A 23,208-nucleotide genomic window follows, 5' to 3' on the forward strand; every position below is an offset into this window, starting at 1 on the left:
GGGGGGGGGGGGGGTTGTTGAATATTAAACCAAGAATTTAACCGAAACATAATATGAATATTTTATTATTTTATAGTGCTAATAAATAAAGTTTTTCAAAATAAACATTTTCAAAAAGTATATGTATTATTGGATCTAGCATAATTAAATTTTCAAAATACTTTAAATTTTAGAGTTATTCGTTTATATTGATTTATTAGTTCCATTAAATGTTAGTGTTGATGTTATGTAGATTTCCATGGAACAGTCATTTTATAGAAATTTCAAAGAACATGTGAAAACCAAATCACTCTTATGTGCTGTTATTTGGATAGAATTTTTTCAGAAGCTTTACAACAATAATGTAAATATTTAACTTATGCGTTCATTTTAATTCTTCCAAACTCAATCATTGAAAGATACTTCGAGCTTGAGCTTCAGAGGTGAAAATGTTTTAAGCCTGTAACAAAATATGCGAGGGGAGAGACTAAGCGATTATATGCTCTTCTTTGCATGCAGCGACCTGTGCCTAAACTACCTCTCGGGTACAATTCCAATGGAGTGGGCTTCATTGCAATACCTCACTTCAATGTTAGCTCTTTCAGTGCCAAAGAAAACATACCTTTTATTTTGTAGCTCATACACTTGTTCTTTATAATAGCTTTCTTTTTTTTTCTGCAGCTCGGTCTGCGCTAATCGTTTGACTGGGAATTTACCACGTGGGTTGGAAAACTTCAAGAATCTGATATACTTGTACGTTTCAATGTGTTCCTTTTAGTTTTAGCTACACCTAATGCTATAAAATTCTCAGATCTGTTGAAGCAAACCAGTTCTCCGGCACCATTCCTGATGAGCTCGGTGATGTGACCAGCCTAACCACATTGTAAGACCCTTTAATTTGCGTCTAAGATTTTTTATAACCAAAATAATATTTGATTTCACGGAAAGAAATCGGGTTGGTTTTGCAGGCATCTTGCGTCCAATTATTTTACGGGAAGCCTTCCTAGCAGTCTCGATAGACTAGTAAACCTTGAAGACGTGTACGTTAATGTTACTATACTTTGAATCAGATTGTTTTTACATTGGAATTTTTCAAAATCCTTTTCACCTTTTTAACTAGAAGTGCTTTTCTTTATTTGGACGTGTAGTACAAGGTGATATTTTGCCAGAAAGTTCGAAGAAGTTGTCGTTCTGTGAACAAATACATATTAGAGATATATATTGGACTGGAACGTATTGAATCTTATATATCTTATATATTAAAATATCATGTGTGATTTTTTTTTAATTTGGACCATCACTTAGAAATCTTTTTAAATGTATTTTATTAAGACTAATAATATATAGAATCTTTAAAATACTTTAATCATAACTTAAAATTCTAACAAATCTGTTTGAAAAGATTTTTACAAGATCTTCATTTTTGAAATTATATTTAAATATTTTCACTAATTTGGAAATTAGTTTGAAATATTATTATACATTAATAAATTCATTAATCGTTTATAAAATGAAAAATAAAAAATTCTGCAATATTTTATATATTATATAATCATAATCAATCATATTAAAAGAAAATTATTGTACTGAGCTAAATATAATAAAATAGTATTAAATTTATATATTTTATATATTTTATTTTCGTAAATATAAAATATTTATGTTCAAAAATAAAATTAACTAGATCTCGATCCGCGCAACCGCGCGGATTTTTGTTTTCATTTATTTTTATATAAATATTTTGTTTTCAATTCTAAATTGGTATATATTGTAATATATTTGTTTATCAATTTTTAAAGTATAATAAGTTTACGGTATATTTTTTAAATGAATAGATTGTTTTAAACTTTCACATGTATTTGTATCTTCTTCTATATATATATTTTCGGATTATTATTACACTATTAAAATCGTAACTATATATATAAAGATTAGTAAAATATTGTTTTATTGTCATATTCAAAGATATTGTAACATTTCACAAATTCAGAAATTTTTTAAAAAATTAAATTTTTCGCTTCATAGATTTATATTATCAAGTAAATAGTAAAATATTTAGTTTTTGTTTAATTTTTAAAATAAGCTATATAGTTTAAAAAAAATTTCATTGATTTAAGGTAGTAAAAATTAATCATTGTTAGATAATATGATTTTTTGTTATTTAAAAAAAGCATTATAGTTTTAAAAGTTAACTTCGACAAATATTTAAATATTTAACATATGGAGGTATAGTATTACAACATTAAATTATATCTATTTAATTTATACTATCTATAAATCCAATGACTCATCTATTCTTTAAATCCAATTATTGATAACCCAATAAAAATTTCTGGTAGGACCAAAATTTAAATGATAAGATTAGAGACTAAATGTAACATGACTTTCTAGGAATAGGTCTATTAGGTCCATTTTTAAAAAAATCACACATGAATCAAGGTGACTTCTGTTTTAATATATAAGATACGTTGGTAAGATGGGTTAACATTAGCAAACTATATAATACATGTATAAAAATTAACATGTATTTCTTTAAAGCTTATAATATAAAATCTTTGTAACTACTTTAATCATAATATGTTTTCATTTTAAATATAATATATATTTATATATTATATTTTAAAAATTCTAATAAATCTGTGTAAAAATATTTTAACAATAATTTAATGTATTTTAAGTTATCGTTTATAAAATGAAAAATAAATAAATTATATCTTATTTTATTTACTTTATAGTCATGATCATGTTAAAATATAATTATTATACTTAAATAAATATGATAAAAGTATATTCAATTGATAAATTGATAAATTTTATTTTCATAACCGCGCGGATTAATAATATAATATGATGATAGAACGGCTTAAAATTTGCAAACCATATAATACATATCTAAAAATTAACATATCTTATACTTTTGTATATACAATAATATATTATCTAAAATGAATAAGCATAAAAAATATTAATAAAAAGAAATACATCTTTGAAACACGGGTAAGAATTTAGCATAAATAAATTCAAAATAATTTTCAAATATGTTTTCTCATGAATATATTTATTTTCGTAATAACTAAATGCAAATAAAATAAGATAAATATATAATAAGAAGAGAAAATACATACGGTTTTAAACAATTGATTAATTATAACATGTAAATTATAAAATTATTGTATTTGAAATAGTTATATAAACATTTAAGTATATGATTAACGTTAAAAATATATACCACTAATGTTTAAAAACAATAATTTATGTATAGAAAAGTGAAAACAAACACCCGCGCGATTGCGCAGATCAAAATCTAGTTTTTAAATTAAATATGTACATGCTTTGTTACGTTTTGTTATAAGTATTTTTAAGAGAAAAACTCAAAATAAATTTAACACAACGTACATATAATGATGATGATGACGCTTAAACAAAAATGTATTTCGTTTTGTTATTAAGTATTTTCCATTTTACCTTTTGTTACCTTATTATTTTAATGTCATATATTTATTGTTGTATTTTAAACTTTTAATAAACTAATAATTATTTTCTGTAAATAGGAATAATTCACTCCAGATTAATGTAGGACTAATATTATTTATTACTTTATTTGAGATGAGATTTGGAATGTTATTAGAGATTAGTTTATTCCAAAAATGAGATGCTCTTAGTGGCATCATCCCAGACTATTTTTGAAGATAGTCAAGAAAATCTATTAAAACAATTCGAGAAGATAAAACTATATAAAGCTCTAAACTAATTTGTCTGTTCTCATTGTTTCATTGCAGTAGGGTATGTGATAATGATTTTACCGGAGTCATCCCAGAATTTATAGGCAACTGGTCTCGGCTCAGAAAACTGTAAGCTTGATCTCGTCCGTCATCACTAATTGTATATGTCATTTTGTTACCATCTACTAATGTGTGTCGGTTATGGTCATTGGTCAGCAGACATCTATATGCTAGTGGACTGAACGGACCTATTCCTGATGAAGTGGCCCGCCTAGAAAATCTTACTGAACTGTAACTAACTACCATTAATAGATTAGCAAAAGGACCTTCGAAATGAGACTGATGGCTTTTAGTTGTTATATTTTTGCACAGGAGTATTAGTGATACGGCTTGGATAAACTCCTTTCCATATATATCGAGCAACGCCATTAAAAACCTGTGTGTATCTTCCGCTGAATATTTTTGTTCTTCGAGACTATATTTTATTTATATTCCTTTGTTCAAACTAATATTTTTGTTTTTGTTTTAGGATCTTGAGGAATGTGAGTTTGTCTGGTTCTATCCCTTCTTACATCTGGAATAAGACAGATTTAAACACTTTGTAAGTTGTATTTGGTCTTTTAGGAATCATAAACTTTTATTCCAACTAAAAATTAATCAACTATTATAAATAGATAACCCATAAACCATTTATACTATAAGTTTTTTTATTGATTAACCTGGGTATCCCGAGCATATGGAAGGGTCCAGACTAATCCCAATGGGAAGTGCAGCCCATGGATATACCCTTTCTTCAGGTATTCAAATGAGCCGAAAGCAAGAACTTATATTCATGTAGGGTGTCCAGATAACATGTGACTTAGTTTCGCATGACAGGTGGATCGAACCTGAAATTTGTTGATATCCCAAGCCCTTCCCTTTACCACTTGATCACAAGCTCTCTGATTGTTCAGTTTAGGGAGTCTTTTCTTAATCTAAGGTGTCTATATCATCAAAAATTAAAAAGTATTATATCTTATATATTAAAACAGAAGTCACAACCTTGATTCATGTGTGATTTTTTTAAGAAATTGACCTAATGGATCTATTCCTGGAAAGTCATGTTACATTTAATTTCTAATCTTATCATTTAAATTTTGGGTCTACCAGAAATTTTTATTGGGCTATCAATAATTTGATTTAAACAATAGATGATCCATTGGATTTATAGATAGTATAAATTAAATAAATATAATTTAATGTTGTAATACTATACCTCCATATGTTAAATATTTAAATATTTGTCGATGCTAACTTTAAAAATTATAAAGATTTTTTTTAAAATAAAAAAATCATATTATCTAACAATGATTAATCTTTACTACTTTAAACCAATGAAAACAAATTTTAAACTATATAGTTTATTTTAAAAATTAAACAAAAACTAAATGTTTAATTATTTACTCTATAATATAAATCTATGAAGCAAAAAGTTTAATTTTTAAAAAACTTTATAAATTTGTGAAATGTTACAATGTCTTTGAATATGACAATAAAACAATATTTTACTAATCTTTATATATATAGTTACGATTTTAATAATGAAATAATAATCCGAAAATATGTATATAGAAGAAGATACAAATACATGTGAAAGTTTGAAACAATCTATTCAATGAAAAAAATATACCGTAAACTTATTATGTTTTAAAAATTGATAGACACATATATATTATAATATATACCAATTTAGAATTGAAAACAAAATATTTATATAAAATTAAATGAAAACAAAAACCCGCACAGTTGCGCGGATCGAGATCTAGTTGTATTTAAAATAATATTTAATATAAGATAGTTTGGTATGCACATATGTTTCATGATATTTCTAGTCATTTCCATTAGTGTTTTGTTTTGTCTCTCAACGAAGAACACTTGAGACTCCTGAGAGATATAAACTCATCACCCATGTCTGTTCGAAAGGTTTTGGTGGTAGCTCCCGTTTCTTACTCAACAAGGACCTTGAACTTCTTAAATTTATTGAAGGCTTCACTTTTTTCTTTCAATAGGATGAACCACATATAGTTTGAATGGTCCTCAATCAATACAAATATGTACCTGTTATGCGACACTGTTGGGGGTGAAATTGGTCCACAAAGATCTCCATATATGAGCTCAAGTATACGTGTGGCACAATATGAAGTTGGTGAGGAAAAACTTGCCTTGTTTGCTTTCCTAGCAAGCATGAAGCACATGTTTCCTTTTTAACATACATTTTGGTATGCTAGTGACTATTTCTTTATCCGTCCGACATGCCCTAGACTTGCATGCCACTTCGCTGAATCACCAAATTTAATGAGCTGTAGGCACCTAGTATTCTCAACTTCCATGATTACTTTGTATAGACAATTTTTGGACCTATTTGTTTTCACCAACAGATTGCCATCTCGATCATACAGAGTCAGATAATGTTCTCTCATTCTAATGTTGTATCCAGACTATGTAGCTTGTCCGGGACTTATGATATTTGCTTCTTAGATCGGGCATGAAGTATACATTGGCCAATATCATTCTTTTGCAATCCTTGCTTATGAAGAAAATCGAGCCTTTTCCTTTTATATTTATACGAGAATCATCTACAAACCTTACTTTTCCCGTGACATTCTCATCAATCTTAGAAAAATAGGAACAATTTCCAATCATGTGATTACTGGCTCCATTGTCTAAGCACCACACATTGTCTCCATTTGTGTGTGTATCAAATTTGCTTGGCTTTACGTTCTTTTCATTGAGATACACCACCTCGTGAATCATCAATTCTTCAACTTCTTGTGTGTCTTCATCTTCATGCTTTTGTGTCTCTTGTAGTTTAAGCAATATATTAGGACAAACGGACGCATAATGGCCTGTTTTGTCACATCGATAACACATTACTTCGCTTTTATCCATTGATTGTCTATAGCTTCCGTTCTGTTGGTTGCCTAGGGTCCACGTCATCTTCCTCTGCTATGAAAGCATCCACCATGACCTCATCCTCTACCTGATACATAGCTTTCTTGATAAGAGGATGTGTCCGTAATAGCATACAATAAGTTCGCTTTGATCGTCTTCATCGTATATTCTCTCATCATATACTTTCAATCTTCCTACAATATCTTCCAAGCTTGTTATCTTAAGATCGAGGTCTTGTTTAAGAGCCGCAAGGATATGTATGCAGCTCTTAAGAAACTTCTTTATGAGTTTTGATTCTTTGATATTTTCTCCCAAGGAAGCTGATTGGATAATTCTGAAAGTTTACCAACAAATTCATCGATGGTGTCCATTTCTTTCATCTTTATTCTATTAATTAAAGTCACCCATTAGGGTTGTAGCCTTGCTTCTTTTACCCTGTCAGCACTTACATGTCTTGCTTTTATTGCTTCCACACTGCCTTTAAAGTTTCAGTATTCCCGACATGTAGTATTAATGACTCTGGTATAGATTGAAACAGGAGGGCTCAAGCCATATCATTCTTATCGCCATCATTTGTTCCTGGATCTATAGTCCCCCATACTTTATGCACCTTGAGTGCTACTTTCATTGTCATCTCCCATACCGTGTAATTAGTTGTAGTGAGCATCAGACATTGTATAGACGAATGACCATTCTCCTTTGCCTTGTTTGTTGCTATAACTATATCGTTCATGTTTTGTCTTCACACAAAAACACAACTTCTCTCGATTTAGGGTTTGTTGTACTTGTTTAACGTTTTGCATCACTGAGGATGCTTAATTCAATAGTGCTCTGATACCAATTATTGAATTAAACCTTTTAGATTAAAAACAAAACATGCACACCTTTACTGCTTTAGAAAACTAACTTAAAAACTAAAACTTCTCAATCTCTCATATCTCTTAAGTTATGCCACATCTTGACATCTCCTTATATAATTGACAGAAACTTCTAAACTCATAGGAAACATATATTTAGATAACTATTAAATAGTTTACCTAATCATAGTCCTTTTAAAAACTATAAATTAGTAGGATTAGAATAACTGGTTACTCAAGATATCTTCAAGCTTAGGTCAACAATATTATTTCTCAACACTGAAAGAGCATTGCTCTGTGAAAATCAAACAGATACCGAAAGACCAAAAAACCAGCATCCTTAGAGCAACACCATCGGTTGAGATGTGATTTAGAGTATCTCATAAACCAAATAGTAATATTTTGATAAAGATAAATTACATGATGAAAATAATTATATTTAGCCTCTCAATATATAACAAGTGATGAAAGGGTATCTAATGGAGATCTGAAAAGTACTCAAAACAGAACCGGTTCTCAGAAATTCACTCTCTCTTTCCTCTTTTTTAATTTTAATAGCTAGATATCATGTTAGATATTAGCGTTGGGCATGCTCTTATACCCTTTACACATGCGGGAATGGTAGCAAAACCACATACATAATTCATTTTCAGACAAAAATAAGGCTCTAAACAACCATAACCCCACATGCCAACTCTCAAAACACTATTCCCACATTTCTGAAAGTGAGGTTTTTAGCCATAATCAAGTCCTTCATCCATCTCGGTGATCCACCCGCCGCATATAATTTGAGGCACAACTCATTCAAGACACTATTTGCAATCAAAGAAAGCACACCTATTACCTGACCTTGGAGTCACCTCAAATTTCCAATTCCCCTCCAAAGTTTTTATTTTTGGTTCTTCAGATCACTTACCCCTAGATCAAGTTTGGAAATAATAGGCTTCCACAATGGCGTATGATAAATTCCCTTAAACAACAACCAGTCCATCCATACATTATAGTTCTTTCACCTGAACTAATAGAGATTCTCAATCCTTTAATAAGCAGCTCTTGTCCAAACAAATCACTACGTTACGCAAACCGAGATCCCAGTTTGGCCTCCAAAATCGATAGGATAGTAACAAATTTAACAACTCGTGTACACAAACCATCTGATAAAGTTAGGTATCTTCACACTTGTTAGACAAATTAGCTTTGATTAAACTCTTCCAAATCTTGAAATCCCAATCCTCCTAGAAACTTCTCAAGACATTTATATTGCAGCATCCATATACTATGTAAGATCAATAAAGAAGGATAAAATAAAGAGAAAAAGACAAAAATAGCACTAAATCAAGTTTTTGTTCCCAAACTAGCTCTCAAGGTCAAAAGTCACAAAAATAGCACTTAATGTTTTATCAAAAGTCACAAACTTAGGGTTTAGAGTTAAAGGGTGGGGTTTAAGATTTAGGGTTTAGGGTTTAGGGTTTAGAGTTGAGAAATGAGGTTTTGGGGATAAGATTTCAAATTTTGAAAAATAAAAACATTGAAATTTTCAAAAGATAAAATGCTATTTTGGTCATTTTAGTTTTTGAGTGCTATTTTTGTGATATAAACTTAGAAATGTGCTATTTTGGAGATTTGCCCTAAAATAAAAGATGAAAAACATTTTTGGAAAAAAAATTGATAAGCAATTCTAAAAGAACAAATAAATATTATACATCTATAATCATAAAATATACAGTACATATAATACTTTTACTTTTCTATAGATTTTAAATCTGTAAGAACTGTAAATTTATTTTTAAATACATTATTATTTATGTTTAAAGCCATGTTTATTATTTCAATTACTACAACATCATTTTATATTTATTACCAAATTATCATAACTTACCGTTCTTCATTTCATTTTTATTAACTTATACTAAAATGAATTCACGCATTTCATAAATCAGGGCAAGACCACGTCATATCATCGGTTCAATATCGGGTTTTACTAAATGGTCAACCACGTGGTCTCATTATTCCACATAGGAGTTTACGTCAAGGAGATCCTTTATCTCTTTATTTATTTATTCTGTGTAGTGAGGCTTTAATTGCAAATATTAAGAAGGCAGAGAGAGGAAAACAATTAACGGGAATGAAGGTAGCCAGAGCTTGTCCATTGATATCTCAATTTCTTTTTGCGGACGATAGCATCTTCTTTTGCAAAGCTCAAAGAGAAGAGTGACAAACCATTCTCAGAAACTCAAAGAAATATGAGGTAGTATCAGGTCAACTCATAAATTTTGATAAGTCTTCGATTCAATTTGGACACAAGATTGAGGAATCTGCCAGACAGGAGTTACGAGATATTTTGGGCATCCAGAATATTGGAGGAATGGGATTTTACCTAGGTTTACCAGAAAATTTTGGGGGATCCAAGATACAAGTTTTTAGCTTTGTGCAGGATCGACTAAATAATAGGGTCAACTGTTGGACTTTTAAGTTTTTCACAAAAGGAGGAAAGGAAGCGCTCATTAAATCAGTGGTTACGGCATTACCAAATCATGTGATGTCTTGCTATCATTTACCTAAAGCAACCACAAAAAAACTTGACGACCGCGGTAGCACAATTCTGGTGGAGTCCAGGGGGAAGCACAAGAGACATGCACTGGAAATCATGGGATAAAGTATGTGTAAATAAGGATGAATGAGGTTTGGGCTTCAAAGACATCACTGATTTAAATACAGCGATGCTTGATAAACAGTTATGGCGTCTGATAGAGAAGTCAAACACATTATTTTCTCGAGTTTTCAAATGCTGGTATTACAGGAACGCCTCACCCCTGGAACCTATTCGTTCGTATTCTCCGTCATATGGCTGGCGAAGTATCATATCTGCTAGATCTCTGGTAAGCAAAGGACTAATCAAAATGGTGGGATCAGGATCATCTATATATGTATGGAACGATCAATGGCTCCCTACCACTCGCCCGAGACCAACTATTAAAAACCAACACAATTATTACCCGGACCTCACAGTGGATTCTCTTATTGATTCTACTTCGCGAACTTTGAATTCGCAGGCACTTCGGGCTTTGGTGGATCTACATGATGTGAAAATTATAGAAAGCATATCACTGAGCAGAACTCAGATGGTAGATAGGGAAGGATGACATTTCACAAACAATGAAAAATTAATATACGGTTAAATCAGGATATCAGGTAGAACGGGTTTACCCAGACAGGGACAAACCACCATTAATGTTTGGACCCACGGTTAATGTATTGAAAGCATTCTGCTGGAAAATATGTTGTCCACCAAAGATAAAACATTTTCTATGACAATTGGTGACGTGATTTATAGCAGTTAAGAAGAATCTGCAAACGCGAGGGATACATGGGGATATATGTTGTGCAAGGTGCGGAGCCGATGAGGAATCGATAAACCATGTGTTTTTTGAATGTCCTCCAACACTTCAGGTTTGGGCTCTCTCAAAGATACCATCAAATCCAACTATTTTTCCAACAAGCTCGCTCTTCACAAACATGGATCATCTTTTCTGGAGAGTTTTCCCACAGATGGATGATCATCAGTTTGCATGGATACTATGGTATATTTGGAATGGAAGAAATAATAAAGTTTTTAGTAATCTGGACATTGATCCAAGGGATACGCTTAATTTGGCAGAAACAGAATCAACACTTTGGGCTGAGGCACATATATTGAACGAACAGAGGAATGTACGACACATAGAGGTTATGACTCTACCATCAATTCCAGGAAGATGGTGTTTTACAGATGATTCCTGGAAAGAGAATGATATTTTCTCTGGACAGGGTTGACTCAATACTCTATAAGGATTTTATGGACTGTTAGGGGCGAGGAATGTTCGGGTTAGTCTTTCTCCTCTTCATGCGGAGATGGAAGCACTACTTTGAGCAATGGAATGCATGAGAAACTTACGTCAATTTCAGGTCACGTTTGCAACGGATTGCTCTCAATTGGTGAAGATGGTTTCGGAACCAGAAGAATGACCAGTTTTTGCAAATTATTTGGAAGATATTAAGGTCCTGAAAGAAAGTTTCCTCCAATCAGAGATTATCTATGTACCAAAGACGCAAAATACAAAGGCGGATAGCCTAGCACACAGTGTCAGGAAGCAATCGTCTTTGGTCGTTCACATGGATCAAGATCTTCCGGTTTGGTTCACATAGTCAGTATGAGTCTGTATAAGTTGATCACAAAAAAAAAAAAAATTCACGCATTTACAAACTCATGTTATTATAAACATAAGAAATATAATATATATTGTAAAAATAGATAAAGTAAATCCCTTAGATAGCACACAACATAAATTATGCCAAAATAATATACATAGAGAAACATTCCTATAAATATATTAATGAAAGAGTAAAATAGTAAGATTATTCGAAACCCTAAAATTTTACCCTAAATTCACCTTTTAAATACTAAATCATAAATTCTAATCACTAAACCTAAACTTAATCATAAAATAAAAATGTGTGTTTTAACTTTTAACTAATGATATTTTTGAAATTTTCTGCATATGTATGAAATTTAGAATACATATGTGTTTTATTTCTATCATAGGATATTTATAAATTAGATAATATATAAAAAATTTATGAAAATGCAATATTCACTTCATTTATTTAGATTATAATAACTTGAAATAAATTTAAAGAGAAATATATAAAATAAGCTCTTAATTTTTATATAATTTCATTTAGATATAGCCATGGAAATCTATGAATCACTTCTCTAGTGTGTAATTAAGCATATAAAAACCTTTTTTAAGAGAGGCATGCAATCATGAAAGAATAGATAAAAAGTAAACTCTCTAATATGTGCAAACATATACTGAATTCTTATCTATACAACTGCATTCGTACTAAATTATATTTAAGTTTGCGCAGAGATTTATCGTTTAACAAGTTGACTGGTGAAGTTGAAGCAGTAAAAGCACCCAAAAATACGTAAGTATTAATACCTCTCCAAGATTAAATAATTTAAAGTGCTAAATATTTTTAGTGTCTGAAACCCAAAACGGGGTTTAAATATATTTTGAAAGAATCTGCAATTTTGTTTAATATGACATTTTAAAAGTTTTTTTACTTGTTCGTAATTATTGTTTCGACATGTCTTTTCAGCTATTTGACTGGCAATATATATGCTATCGGGAAACATCAGTTCTGGTGTTTTCCTCAACAACGACGAATCTAATATGTACGTTTCAAGTCTTTTCTTGTTTGTTTGACTTCCAAAATTTGTCCTCATGCCAATTGCCAATTATTCTTCTTTTCGGTTTTCTACTTGTCTGAATTTTCACAGTGATCTCTCTTACAACAATTTATCGTTGCCATCTAGCTGCCAAGAAAAGAGGTATGAACATGAAATCTCGGTAGATGGGATCCAACCTGCATCCTTTATATATTAAAAGAAAAATATTGCAATTTTTAAACTATGACATGTGTCTTCACTATATTAACTCGTAAATTTTTTAGAAAAATAAATTGGTTCATCTAAACATATATTATAGTTTTCATTAAACTAACCATAAAATTATAATACTAACCATAAAATTAATTATAAATTAACAATACATATTCTTCTATAAAATTATATTATTAACAATAAAATTATACTAACATAATCAAGATATATATAATAATAAATGATGTTGAATAATGGATATTTAATACCAATTTTTGTATCTTCTATCATTTTATTTAGTTCCATATTATTAAAATAAATGAAGCAATCACATAGTAAAAATTGAGATTTCTGTATATGTTATATTTTGAATTTAAAAAATGACTATAAATTACTGAAAATGTTAAAAGTCTTGTACTGATTTTTTTAATTAGTGATTTAAATTATTTTTTATAACAATATACAAATGATGATAAGACCATGTGAATAGAAAGTCTCATTTAATAGATCTTCAGATTCAAATATATATTTATTTTGATATGGCTTAAATTAAACTATATACTATATAAAATACATAATATTTTAATTATTAAATTTGTATTGAATAAGATTGAAAAACACATACAGTGAAACCTCTCTAAATTTATAATCTTGGGACTACACCAAAACCACCATAATGTTTTTATTAATTTATAGAGATATTAATTTATCGATATACTAATTGAACCAAAAACTCAATTTGAGACTATAAAATTATATTATTTTATAGAAATTTTTAGTGTATATTAATTTATAGAGTATTAATTTAAAGATGTTATACTGTATTTCAGTTGAAAATTTTTCATTGACTTTTTTAAAATGATTATAAATTAAAACAATTGAATGTCTAATATTGAAAATTTTGTTATCGATGGTTAAAAAATGCAAATGACTATAAAATCATATGAGTATGAAACTTTATTTGATAGATAATCATATTAAAAATCTGATATGTTTATGTTAATATAATATAAATTTAAAATTTTATCATATAAAATAGATAAAAGTAATTGTTTTGATTTATGTGTTCACGCCAACTTAATTATATACATAATATTTATTGATTTTTTAATTATTTAATAAAATATTTATATTTTATCATTTTATAATAGTAAAAAGTAAAATAAATAATACGTAATATAATTTGTATATACAATGTTTATCCCGCGCAATATTGCGGGGGTAACCTAGTATCTTGTATATGTGATGTCACCTCATGTTGTGTTTATTTATTATATTGTAAACAGTCACATTAACACATACCAGAGCTCGAATTGGAAGGATAATTTGTAAGAAGAATGATTTAAATATAGTCCTCTTGCTTTTGAATACTGTACAAATATAGAAATGGTTTGAATGTTTGTGTCATATGAAATACCTAAATATTTTGATCATCTTGTCATACAGAAGTGGGATGCTTCCATGCGCTGGTCCAATCAAGTGCCTGGGCTGTAAGTAACCATTAAGCCATGTTAATTAATCATTATGCCACAAAATAATAATAATAATAATAATCATTACAATACTAAAAGGAGAATAAGGGTTCTTCTCATGCTTCCACGTCACCTTTTTTATTCCACGTTTGATGGGTTGATGGGCTAGCTTATTTTTTTTTCGTTATGCTTGGCCCGTAAGCCCGTAGCTTTAGAGAAACGAGAGAGACGCATCGATCCATCTGTAACCCTATCTTCTTCTCTCTCGCGCAAGACTGCGATCTCCCTCCGAGCCCTTTCATCTTCTTTCGTTTCCTTCTCAATCAATGATGATTGAAGTTATGTTGCTCGGTTTTATTGGTTTGGTTATAAAAGAAATTTGGTTATCTAACCAATCTCTGCGTCTTTTGTCTTTTAATTAGTTAGGGTTTTGTTGGTTTTCGTTCTTTGCCTCTTCTTCTACCTCGTTGTCTCTCTCAACTTTGTCTGCAAACACAATTTTTTTCTTTCAACTCCTCACCTTCATTAACGCTCAATGAGGTTCAACACATCCTTCTAAATTCCCTTGATTATTGTGATTGTCATTCGACACGGAGGAACCGACCTCCTCCGCCTTCGCTTCATCTCCATGTTCAAGGTAAGGACAACCACATCACCGTGCTCTACTTCGACACGGATGCACCGATCCCCTCCGGCTCATGATGAATCCCGTGCTCAACCATCTTTTCTATGGATTTCTTCAAATCCAAGTACATATCTTCTGGTTCTTTGGTATATATTTTAATTTTCGTCTACGTCGAACGACGAGTCTTTGTGATGATTTAATTGATTTTCCATGAAATCATTTGTGGTTAAAGAGGAGGATGAGACGCTGCATGGAGGTGGCTAAGGGTCGTTGGCATTTTTACCTTTGTTAACGGTGGTGGAAGCTCCAGAAGATGATGTTATAGGGGTTTGTTGATATGATGAGAAGTAGCTCTTTATCTAGAGCCTTCAATCTGTTTTTTTTTTCCAATCAGTAGGAAGAAAGGAGGCTGCAAAGCTTTAGAAAAGTATTTTTAAATAATTGTAATGACGGAGGCAATGTACAGGAGTCTAACTTTATTTGCATAGAGTAAATTTTATTAAAATTGATCTGATTGGAGAATGGATTTGGTCGTGATGGTGAGAATGTTTGGATTTGAATTTGAATTTGCATTCAGCTTCCTAAGTGTATAATTGAACATTAGGAGTTTTTTTAGTATTGGTTTTATTGATAGTATGATCTTGCTGATGATTATGGTTTGTTGTTCTCTCCACAGACAGCTGTTAGTGCTTTATATTCTCAGCTCAAAGAGCTCCAGAAGAAGGATGCAGACATGAAGGAGCGTGACAAAATGTTGTACTCAAAGGTACTTCCTTTTCTTTGCAGGAAAACAAATCATGTATCTTTTAGATCTCCTTTTTGGTTTTATAGCTATCCCCTTCCAAATATATGAAGCAGTTTATATCACAAATGCAGGGGGACACTGATTCTACGAGTAAGTTAATTGGTTATTGTATGTGTGTTCATGCATTCATATACTTAAGCTATCTGAACACTGTATATTTATATAGGTTGGTCGCTAGAGACACTGATCTTCCATTGGCAGCAACACTGCTGAAAGCATATGCAAAGGTTGAGCCTCTGACAATAGCTGAGCTCAATTATTTATTATCACTGCTCCATCCCAGGTAAAATAACTAGCTGTCTTAATTTGTAGATGTTAATGGTATGGCTCTGTTTGTGATTCTGATATCCAAGATGTATGACATTGACTTCATATGTACCAGGAGAGTTGCTCGCGTTGACATGGACAAAGGGTGGTGTTATGCTGCATGCTCCAAATGCAGTAAAACTGCAGCACACTGTCTCCGCTATTGAGTTTGTGCGATGCGACAATGCTCATGCTGTCGGGACTTTCCGGTACGCCTACAGTTTATAAATATTTATCTCCGTACGTATACTCATGCGTGTCAATACTTTGTCTTTGCCTTTGTTATGCTTTTTCCTTAGCTATCGCGTGGAGACGACCATTGCTGATGGTACTGCTGAAGGTGCATCCTTTTGTTTTAATGGTGTAGTGACGAAATTACATAGCCTCAGAGCAAGTGAAGCTGGTCAAATGCTGGTAAGATACACGTCTGTCTCCTTACGTGTTTATCATCTACCAAGTACTAACACATCTACAAAACTTCCTATGCCAAATAGGCTGAAGGAGTAAACCCTGAGGACTTTAAGATGCCTCCATTTACTACCCATATAGAAGCAAAGACATACACTTTCCAATTCAGTGTTAGTACATATAACTTCAAAGCAATCAGACATTCACCATCACGCTCATTCTCGATGAACGTGACCGTGTCCCAGTCCCTGACGTTGTCGACAACGTAAGTATAATGAGTATTATGATGTTTCGCTATTTACATTTGAATGTATGTATGACCATCTGGTTGGAACAGATAGGGAGCGATGATGATGGGGACGACATGCCAGATGGCAATCCAATTCGTGTTAAGGTGGAAACTGGAGGGAGCAGTGGTGAGGCAGCGTTCAATGCTGATACAGATCCAGTTGGTGTGCGCAGAAGAAGACGGCCAACTCATCTTCCGAGGTGGTTAAGAAGACGTGTGTGGCTTGAGATAGACTAGAAAGAACTATAAACACACTACTCAAAATTTAAATAATGCTTATGCATCTTCATTTTCTTTCGTGTATTGGTTATCTATGTTTTTGTCTTTCTCCAATTTTTGGGTACTATATTTGTCATACAATCTTCCTAATATGAGATATCTACCTATTGGTTATATACATATATATATTAATTATTTTTAGATTTAATATATATTAAGAACATCAAAATATATAAGATACTTTTAAGTTGTTCAAAATACTTATAAATATATACAAATGGTCAAGATTACATGTCTAAAATAGCTAAAGTATACTCAAAACACTAACAATACTTAAAATATATATTGATTCTCAATCCAAATATTCAAACCAAACCAATTTATATGTTAATTTTAGATACTTTGACATATGATATTCAAATTTATATGTAATATATTGTTTTGTTTATAGATTTTGAGAAATTTAAAGTATATAAAAAATTTTAAAAATTTTAAAATAATTTAAATGAGTTATCCGAACCCGAAGTGAACCCGTAAAGATCCGAACCAAACCCAAACCAAAATTTTGAAATATCCGAATGGGGCTGAAATCTTTGAACCCGAAAACCCAAAATCCAGATAGACCCGAACCGAGCCCAAATGGGTACCCGAACGCCCACCCCTACCCAATATTAATAACTTGACGCGTTTATTCCTCGAAATGGGGCCCATGAATATAGATAAGCCCAATAGAATAAGATAAGGCCTGATGACTCAGATCAAATCAAATCCCATTACTATTTTTGTTACTGCATTTGCACAGTACTGATCCATCGAGGGTCCCACCGTTTTTCCTCTCAAGACGCTGACGTCAACAGTTTCGTTTCGTGTGGGGTTTAAAAAGCTCTCTTAAAATAAACAACAATGGTGGTGACACGTTTCTCACGGCTCCAGCATCTTCTCCTCCTTCAACCTAGATTTCAGCAATCTCGTGTTCTCCGTCGTCCTCTAATCAGAACTCCAACACTCATCAGATCAGTGATGGGTTCGTCTTCCTCTTCCTCCTCGAAGCTTCTCTTCCGTCAGCTCTTCGAGAAAGAGTCTTCGACTTATACGTATCTTCTCGCCGACATTTCCCATCCGGACAAACCTGCTCTGGTAAGTTCTGTTCTTTTGCTTTCATAAAGATAGAATCTTTCGATATGGGTTTTCAGAAATTGTGTGTTTTGTCGGCAAAGATGGGAACTTGGATCAGTTCGTTTTTTTTTTCACTCTTGTTTTGTCTTAATCGTATGTGTCTTGAATGTGATCTGATTGTTTTGTCGGCAAAGATGGTAGGTTGAATCAGTTCATGTTTTTGTTTTGTGTCTGAATCGTATGTGTGTGTTTGAACAGTTGATTGATCCTGTGGACAAAACTGTCGATAGAGATTTGAAGCTGATCAATGAGTTAGGATTGAAGCTTGTCTATGCTATGAACACTCATGTTCATGCCGATCATGTCACTGGGACTGGTCTTCTTAAGGTCTCTCTTTTTCTCTTTACTCAATATGATTCTTTACATTACCGAACATTCAGTGATCTGTTTACCTTGTTTGCTGCTTTTATGCAGACAAAGGTCCCAGGTGTGAAGTCCGTAATCTCAAAAGCAAGTGGTTCTAAAGCGGATAAGTTTGTTGAACATGGAGAGAGAGTATCTATTGGTGATTTATACCTCGAGGTTTGAAAACAAGAATGTCACAATAACTAAGAAACTAGAGAGTATGGCGAGTGATAATGGTTTTGTTTTTTGGTGCAGGTCCGTGCTACACCTGGACATACAGCAGGATGTGTTACATATGTGACTGGAGAAGGAGCTGATCAGCCGCAACCAAGAATGGCTTTTACGGGCGATGCTGTACTGATCCGCGGTTGTGGGAGAACCGACTTTCAGGTACACTACTAAACAGAGGAAAATGGATTATATTTATAAAGAACCAAGAACTTGGAGAAGATGGATACTACAAGAATAAATGTAGATCCACTAAGAGACTACCATGTCTACTCTGTTTTTTTTTTCATGCAATTTTAATCAAGACCAGTTAAGATAAACATAGTTTTCAACTTGAAGAGTGGCAGAGAGGTTGAGACATAATTTTCATTACGAGAAGATGAAAGTATATACCGACCGAGCTATTCACACTAACAAGAGTTTGTTTTTAAGATAATATTGGCTTTTTAACATATTTTTGCATACTCATTGCATAATTATACACACTTGCAAGGCATCGCCAATCTTATATTATACTCTAAATTTTATGTAACGTTTCCAAATCTACAGAGTGATGGTTCGATTTATATGATTTAAAGCTTATTTTTGGGTGGTGTTTAAAAAAAAATTGGATTAGTTTGGTTTGTGTTAGTTGGATTAGCTGAAACTTAAGAATATTGACTATTCATCACTTTCCATTAATTTTAATAATAAATAAACAACAAAGAGTGAGGGGTTGATTGGTTGTTCTGTAGTTTTTGTTTTTACTTTAGAAAATAAGCTGTGAATTTTTTTGCTATATATTTATTTTTAAAGCACCAAATAAAATCTTTAGAAAAGTTGATTTTGAAAACTAATATATTATTTTTTGAAAAAATAGTTTATACTGTATCTTTAATTTTAAAAGCTAAAATATGATTGTTTTTAAAAAAACAATTTTAGAAAAAATTAGATGTTTAAAACATTTACCACCATTACCAATCAACCCCTCAGTTTATTCATTTCAAATTCGTTGGACAACATAATAAATTAACTTGCGTATTATTACTTATATTTTTGGTAGTCAATTTTAAATAATATATATATACATGCTTTTATAAAAAAAATAAACAAACTAAAATTAATTAAAAATTATAAGAAGAAATTTACCCGGGCGTAGCCCGGGCTCCGGGCAAAGACCCTAGTAATAATAATAATAATAATAATAATAATAATTTCTAACAAATATTAACTAGGGTTGGGTATTGATAACTTATAGTGTGACCTGACTTGGCACCAACCTCCAAAAACTATCTATATATTGCATTATAATTATGTAATTTTTTTTGTTAAAAGTTGTTCATATAATTATGTGAATATAAGTACATACAATCTAACAAAAATATTAACTTAGAAAAAATTAACGATGTATATAATATAGTTCTTTTAAACTTGGATTTAAAAGAGAGAGTCTTGGTTTATTTTCATTTTCCATTTTTTGGTTATTAAATGTAACCCATGCTATCTTAGGTAAATTCTACTGAGAATGACTTAACTTTTTTGGAGTATTGTTTATCTACTAAAGATGATACTCATTGTTTATTGTAGATCAAAAATCATTACATATTAACTGTGGTGGCGGAAGTGTGAATATAAAAAACTCTCTGGGTAAAATCAATTATCAAGCTGATAACATTGAGACTACCGCCTCAACAAATCAGCACTCGATAAACTGGGGAGTCAGCAACACAGGTGACTTTACCGATGATGGAAACGATGATGACACGTACATCATTTCAACTGATTCAACATTACCTGGAGAATATTCTGATCTTTATAAGACTGCACGTATATCTGCCCTCTCTCTTGTTTATTATGCATTTTGCTTGGAAAATGGAACCTACAATGTAAACCTCCATTTCATGGAGATTCAGTTTACAGAAGAGCTATACATTAGTCTCGGTAGGCGCATATTTGATGTCTACATCCAGGTGAAGCATCATAACATACTTCGTAACTTCTTTTTCTTTAATCGTCCTTGAAAATAAGTTGCGTGGAAGATTGAAGTTTATTTGCACTAGTAGGGAAAATGTTCTTAAGAGATTTTAACATCAAAGAGGAGGCTAATGGGACTATGAAGCCTATAGTTCAAGAATTGAAAGATGTTAATGTGACCAATCATGTGTTAGAGATTCGCTTGTATTGGGCCGGGAAAGGGACAACCCTCATTCCCAACAGAGGATATTATGGTCCTCTTATCTCTGCAATTTCATTGTGTCACAGTAAGAACACTTGTCCATTGCTTCAGAAAACTTCATATTATTGATGCTAGTTGTGGCCGCATGGCGATAATATGATCCATCTTTCAAAATTTCAGGCCAGGAGCGACGATGTGGAGGTCCAAAATAGAAATAGAAACATACTACTTTGTTAAAAACACATTTATATAGCTGGGTAACAATCATGATATTCACATCTTCAGTGTTTCGTTTGCAGTGGAGAAAACAAAACATCACACTAATTATCCCATGATTTCGGGGGCAATAGGTGGCTTGGTAGCAATTCTTCTCTTGGCTTTGGGGATATATGCAGCTCGAAAAAGATACATAGAAGACAAGAGCACAAAAGAAAGAGGTATCAGATTTTACAAAGTGTATAATGAATCCATTCATTTCTTGGTATATGCTCATAAAAGTACTGATGAATTTTCTTTGGTACCTGATCACCACAGCTCAGGGTCTACAAACGAATTGTTTTACCTGGAGGCAACTACAAGCTGCAACAAACAATTTTGACCAAGCTAATAAACTTGGAGAAGGGGGTTTCGGATCCGTATTCAAAGTATGATATATATAGATGCCAAGTTCTCATACATATTTTATGTTATATCAGTTGAACAAAACATGCTGATAAGAAACTTATTGTAGGGAGAACTATCAAATGGAACTATCATAGCAGTCAAGCAGCTTTCTTCTGAGTCATCCCAAGGAAATCGCGAATTTGTTAATGAGATTGGCATGATTTCAGGTCTGAATCATCCAAACCTTGTCAAGCTTTATGGATGTTGTGTTGAGAAGAATCAGTTGCTTCTCGTATACGAGTACATGGAAAAGAACTCCCTTGCTCTTGCGCTTTTTGGTAAATAAAAGGCATTCATACTTTCTTTTAATAATATGCAATATATGGATATTAAAAAAAAAAAAAATACATCACTAGGATACCTATATAAATAGTTTTTTTGCCTACTTCAAGAATGTACTGTGTAAGTATATACATATATATATATATGTGATTTGATGCTGATATCCTTTTTTATGTGCTTTACATTTCTAATTCTAGGAAAGAGCTCCCATAAATTGAACTGGTCAACAAGACAAAAGATATGTGTTGGAATTGCAAGAGGCCTTGAGTTCCTCCACCACGGATCTACGATCAAGATGGTTCACCGTGACATAAAAACCACTAATGTGCTTCTAGACACTGACTTTAATGCAAAGATATCCGATTTTGGATTGGCTAGGCTCCATGACGAAGAACACAGTCACATTAGCACCAAAATTGCTGGAACTATGTGAGAGTCTATTACAAAACAAAAAACAGAACTTCTATTATAGCTTAGTCTTGGTTTATATTATGCAGCGGATATATGGCTCCTGAGTATGCACTAAGGGGTCAATTAACAGAGAAAGCAGATGTGTACAGCTTTGGTATTGTGGCAATGGAGATTGTTAGTGGGAGGAGTACTGTGAAGAAGAAAGGAAGTGCTGCTGACGTCCCACTTATAAATTGGGTAACCATGGATCTTTTATTTGGGCTAGTTGATTCACGTTTTACATTGAATCTTTGCGTGTTTAACATTAATTATAGGCGCTGACACTGGAAAAGAGAGGAGACATAATGGAGGTCATTGATCCGATCCTCGAAGGTGATTTCCAAAGCGAAGAAGCAGTGAGAATGATCAAAGTTGCTCTCCTTTGCCCAAATTCAACTCTTTCACTAAGGCCAACAATGGCAGAGGTCGTGCAAATGCTTGAGGGAGATCTCAAAATAACAAGTGTTATGCCAGATCATGGTTTATATGGACATAACTTGAGCATCTCAAAACTGATGGATATAGATACTACGACACATGGTAGTTCGAGCACTACAACTGGTACGACTGATTTTGTGAGGCTTGTGTCTCTTGGGCCATCTGGTGGACTGCTTATGGGCTTCGGTTTTGGACCTGAAACAAGACATAAAGAATATGAGTTAGTCTAAGTCCGATAAGAAATGTAATTCCTTATAGTTTTAGGACATATGTTATTCCTTATGCAACAAGGATTAACATGATTAGGTCTAGAATAAATAGAGGTCTCTACTCGAGATTGTAAAACACAGAAACATATATACTCTCTAAAGCATAGAACACGCAACTAGTGCGAAGCTTGTAACGTTTTCGATTCATAGTGATATAGAGTTTG

General features: G+C 32.1%; 1 protein-coding gene and 1 pseudogene across 1 annotated transcript; both read left to right on the forward strand.

Annotated features, from left to right (window-relative positions):
- Positions 1–23,192, forward strand: part of LOC106300311 — a 24,204-nt pseudogene extending 1,012 nt beyond the window's left edge.
- LOC106300310 (persulfide dioxygenase ETHE1 homolog, mitochondrial-like) lies at positions 17,837–18,998 on the forward strand. The gene is made up of 4 exons (XM_013736424.1): positions 17,837–18,175; positions 18,413–18,541; positions 18,629–18,736; positions 18,815–18,998. The coding sequence occupies exons 1-4, from the start codon at positions 17,942–17,944 to the stop codon at positions 18,959–18,961; spliced, it is 618 nt and encodes a 205-aa protein (XP_013591878.1). The 5' UTR covers positions 17,837–17,941; the 3' UTR covers positions 18,962–18,998.
- Positions 23,193–23,208: the final 16 nt, after the last annotated feature.

This window comes from Brassica oleracea, chromosome C6 (genome assembly GCF_000695525.1).
Source record: "Brassica oleracea var. oleracea cultivar TO1000 chromosome C6, BOL, whole genome shotgun sequence".
NCBI classification, from domain to species: Eukaryota; Viridiplantae; Streptophyta; class Magnoliopsida; order Brassicales; family Brassicaceae; genus Brassica; species Brassica oleracea.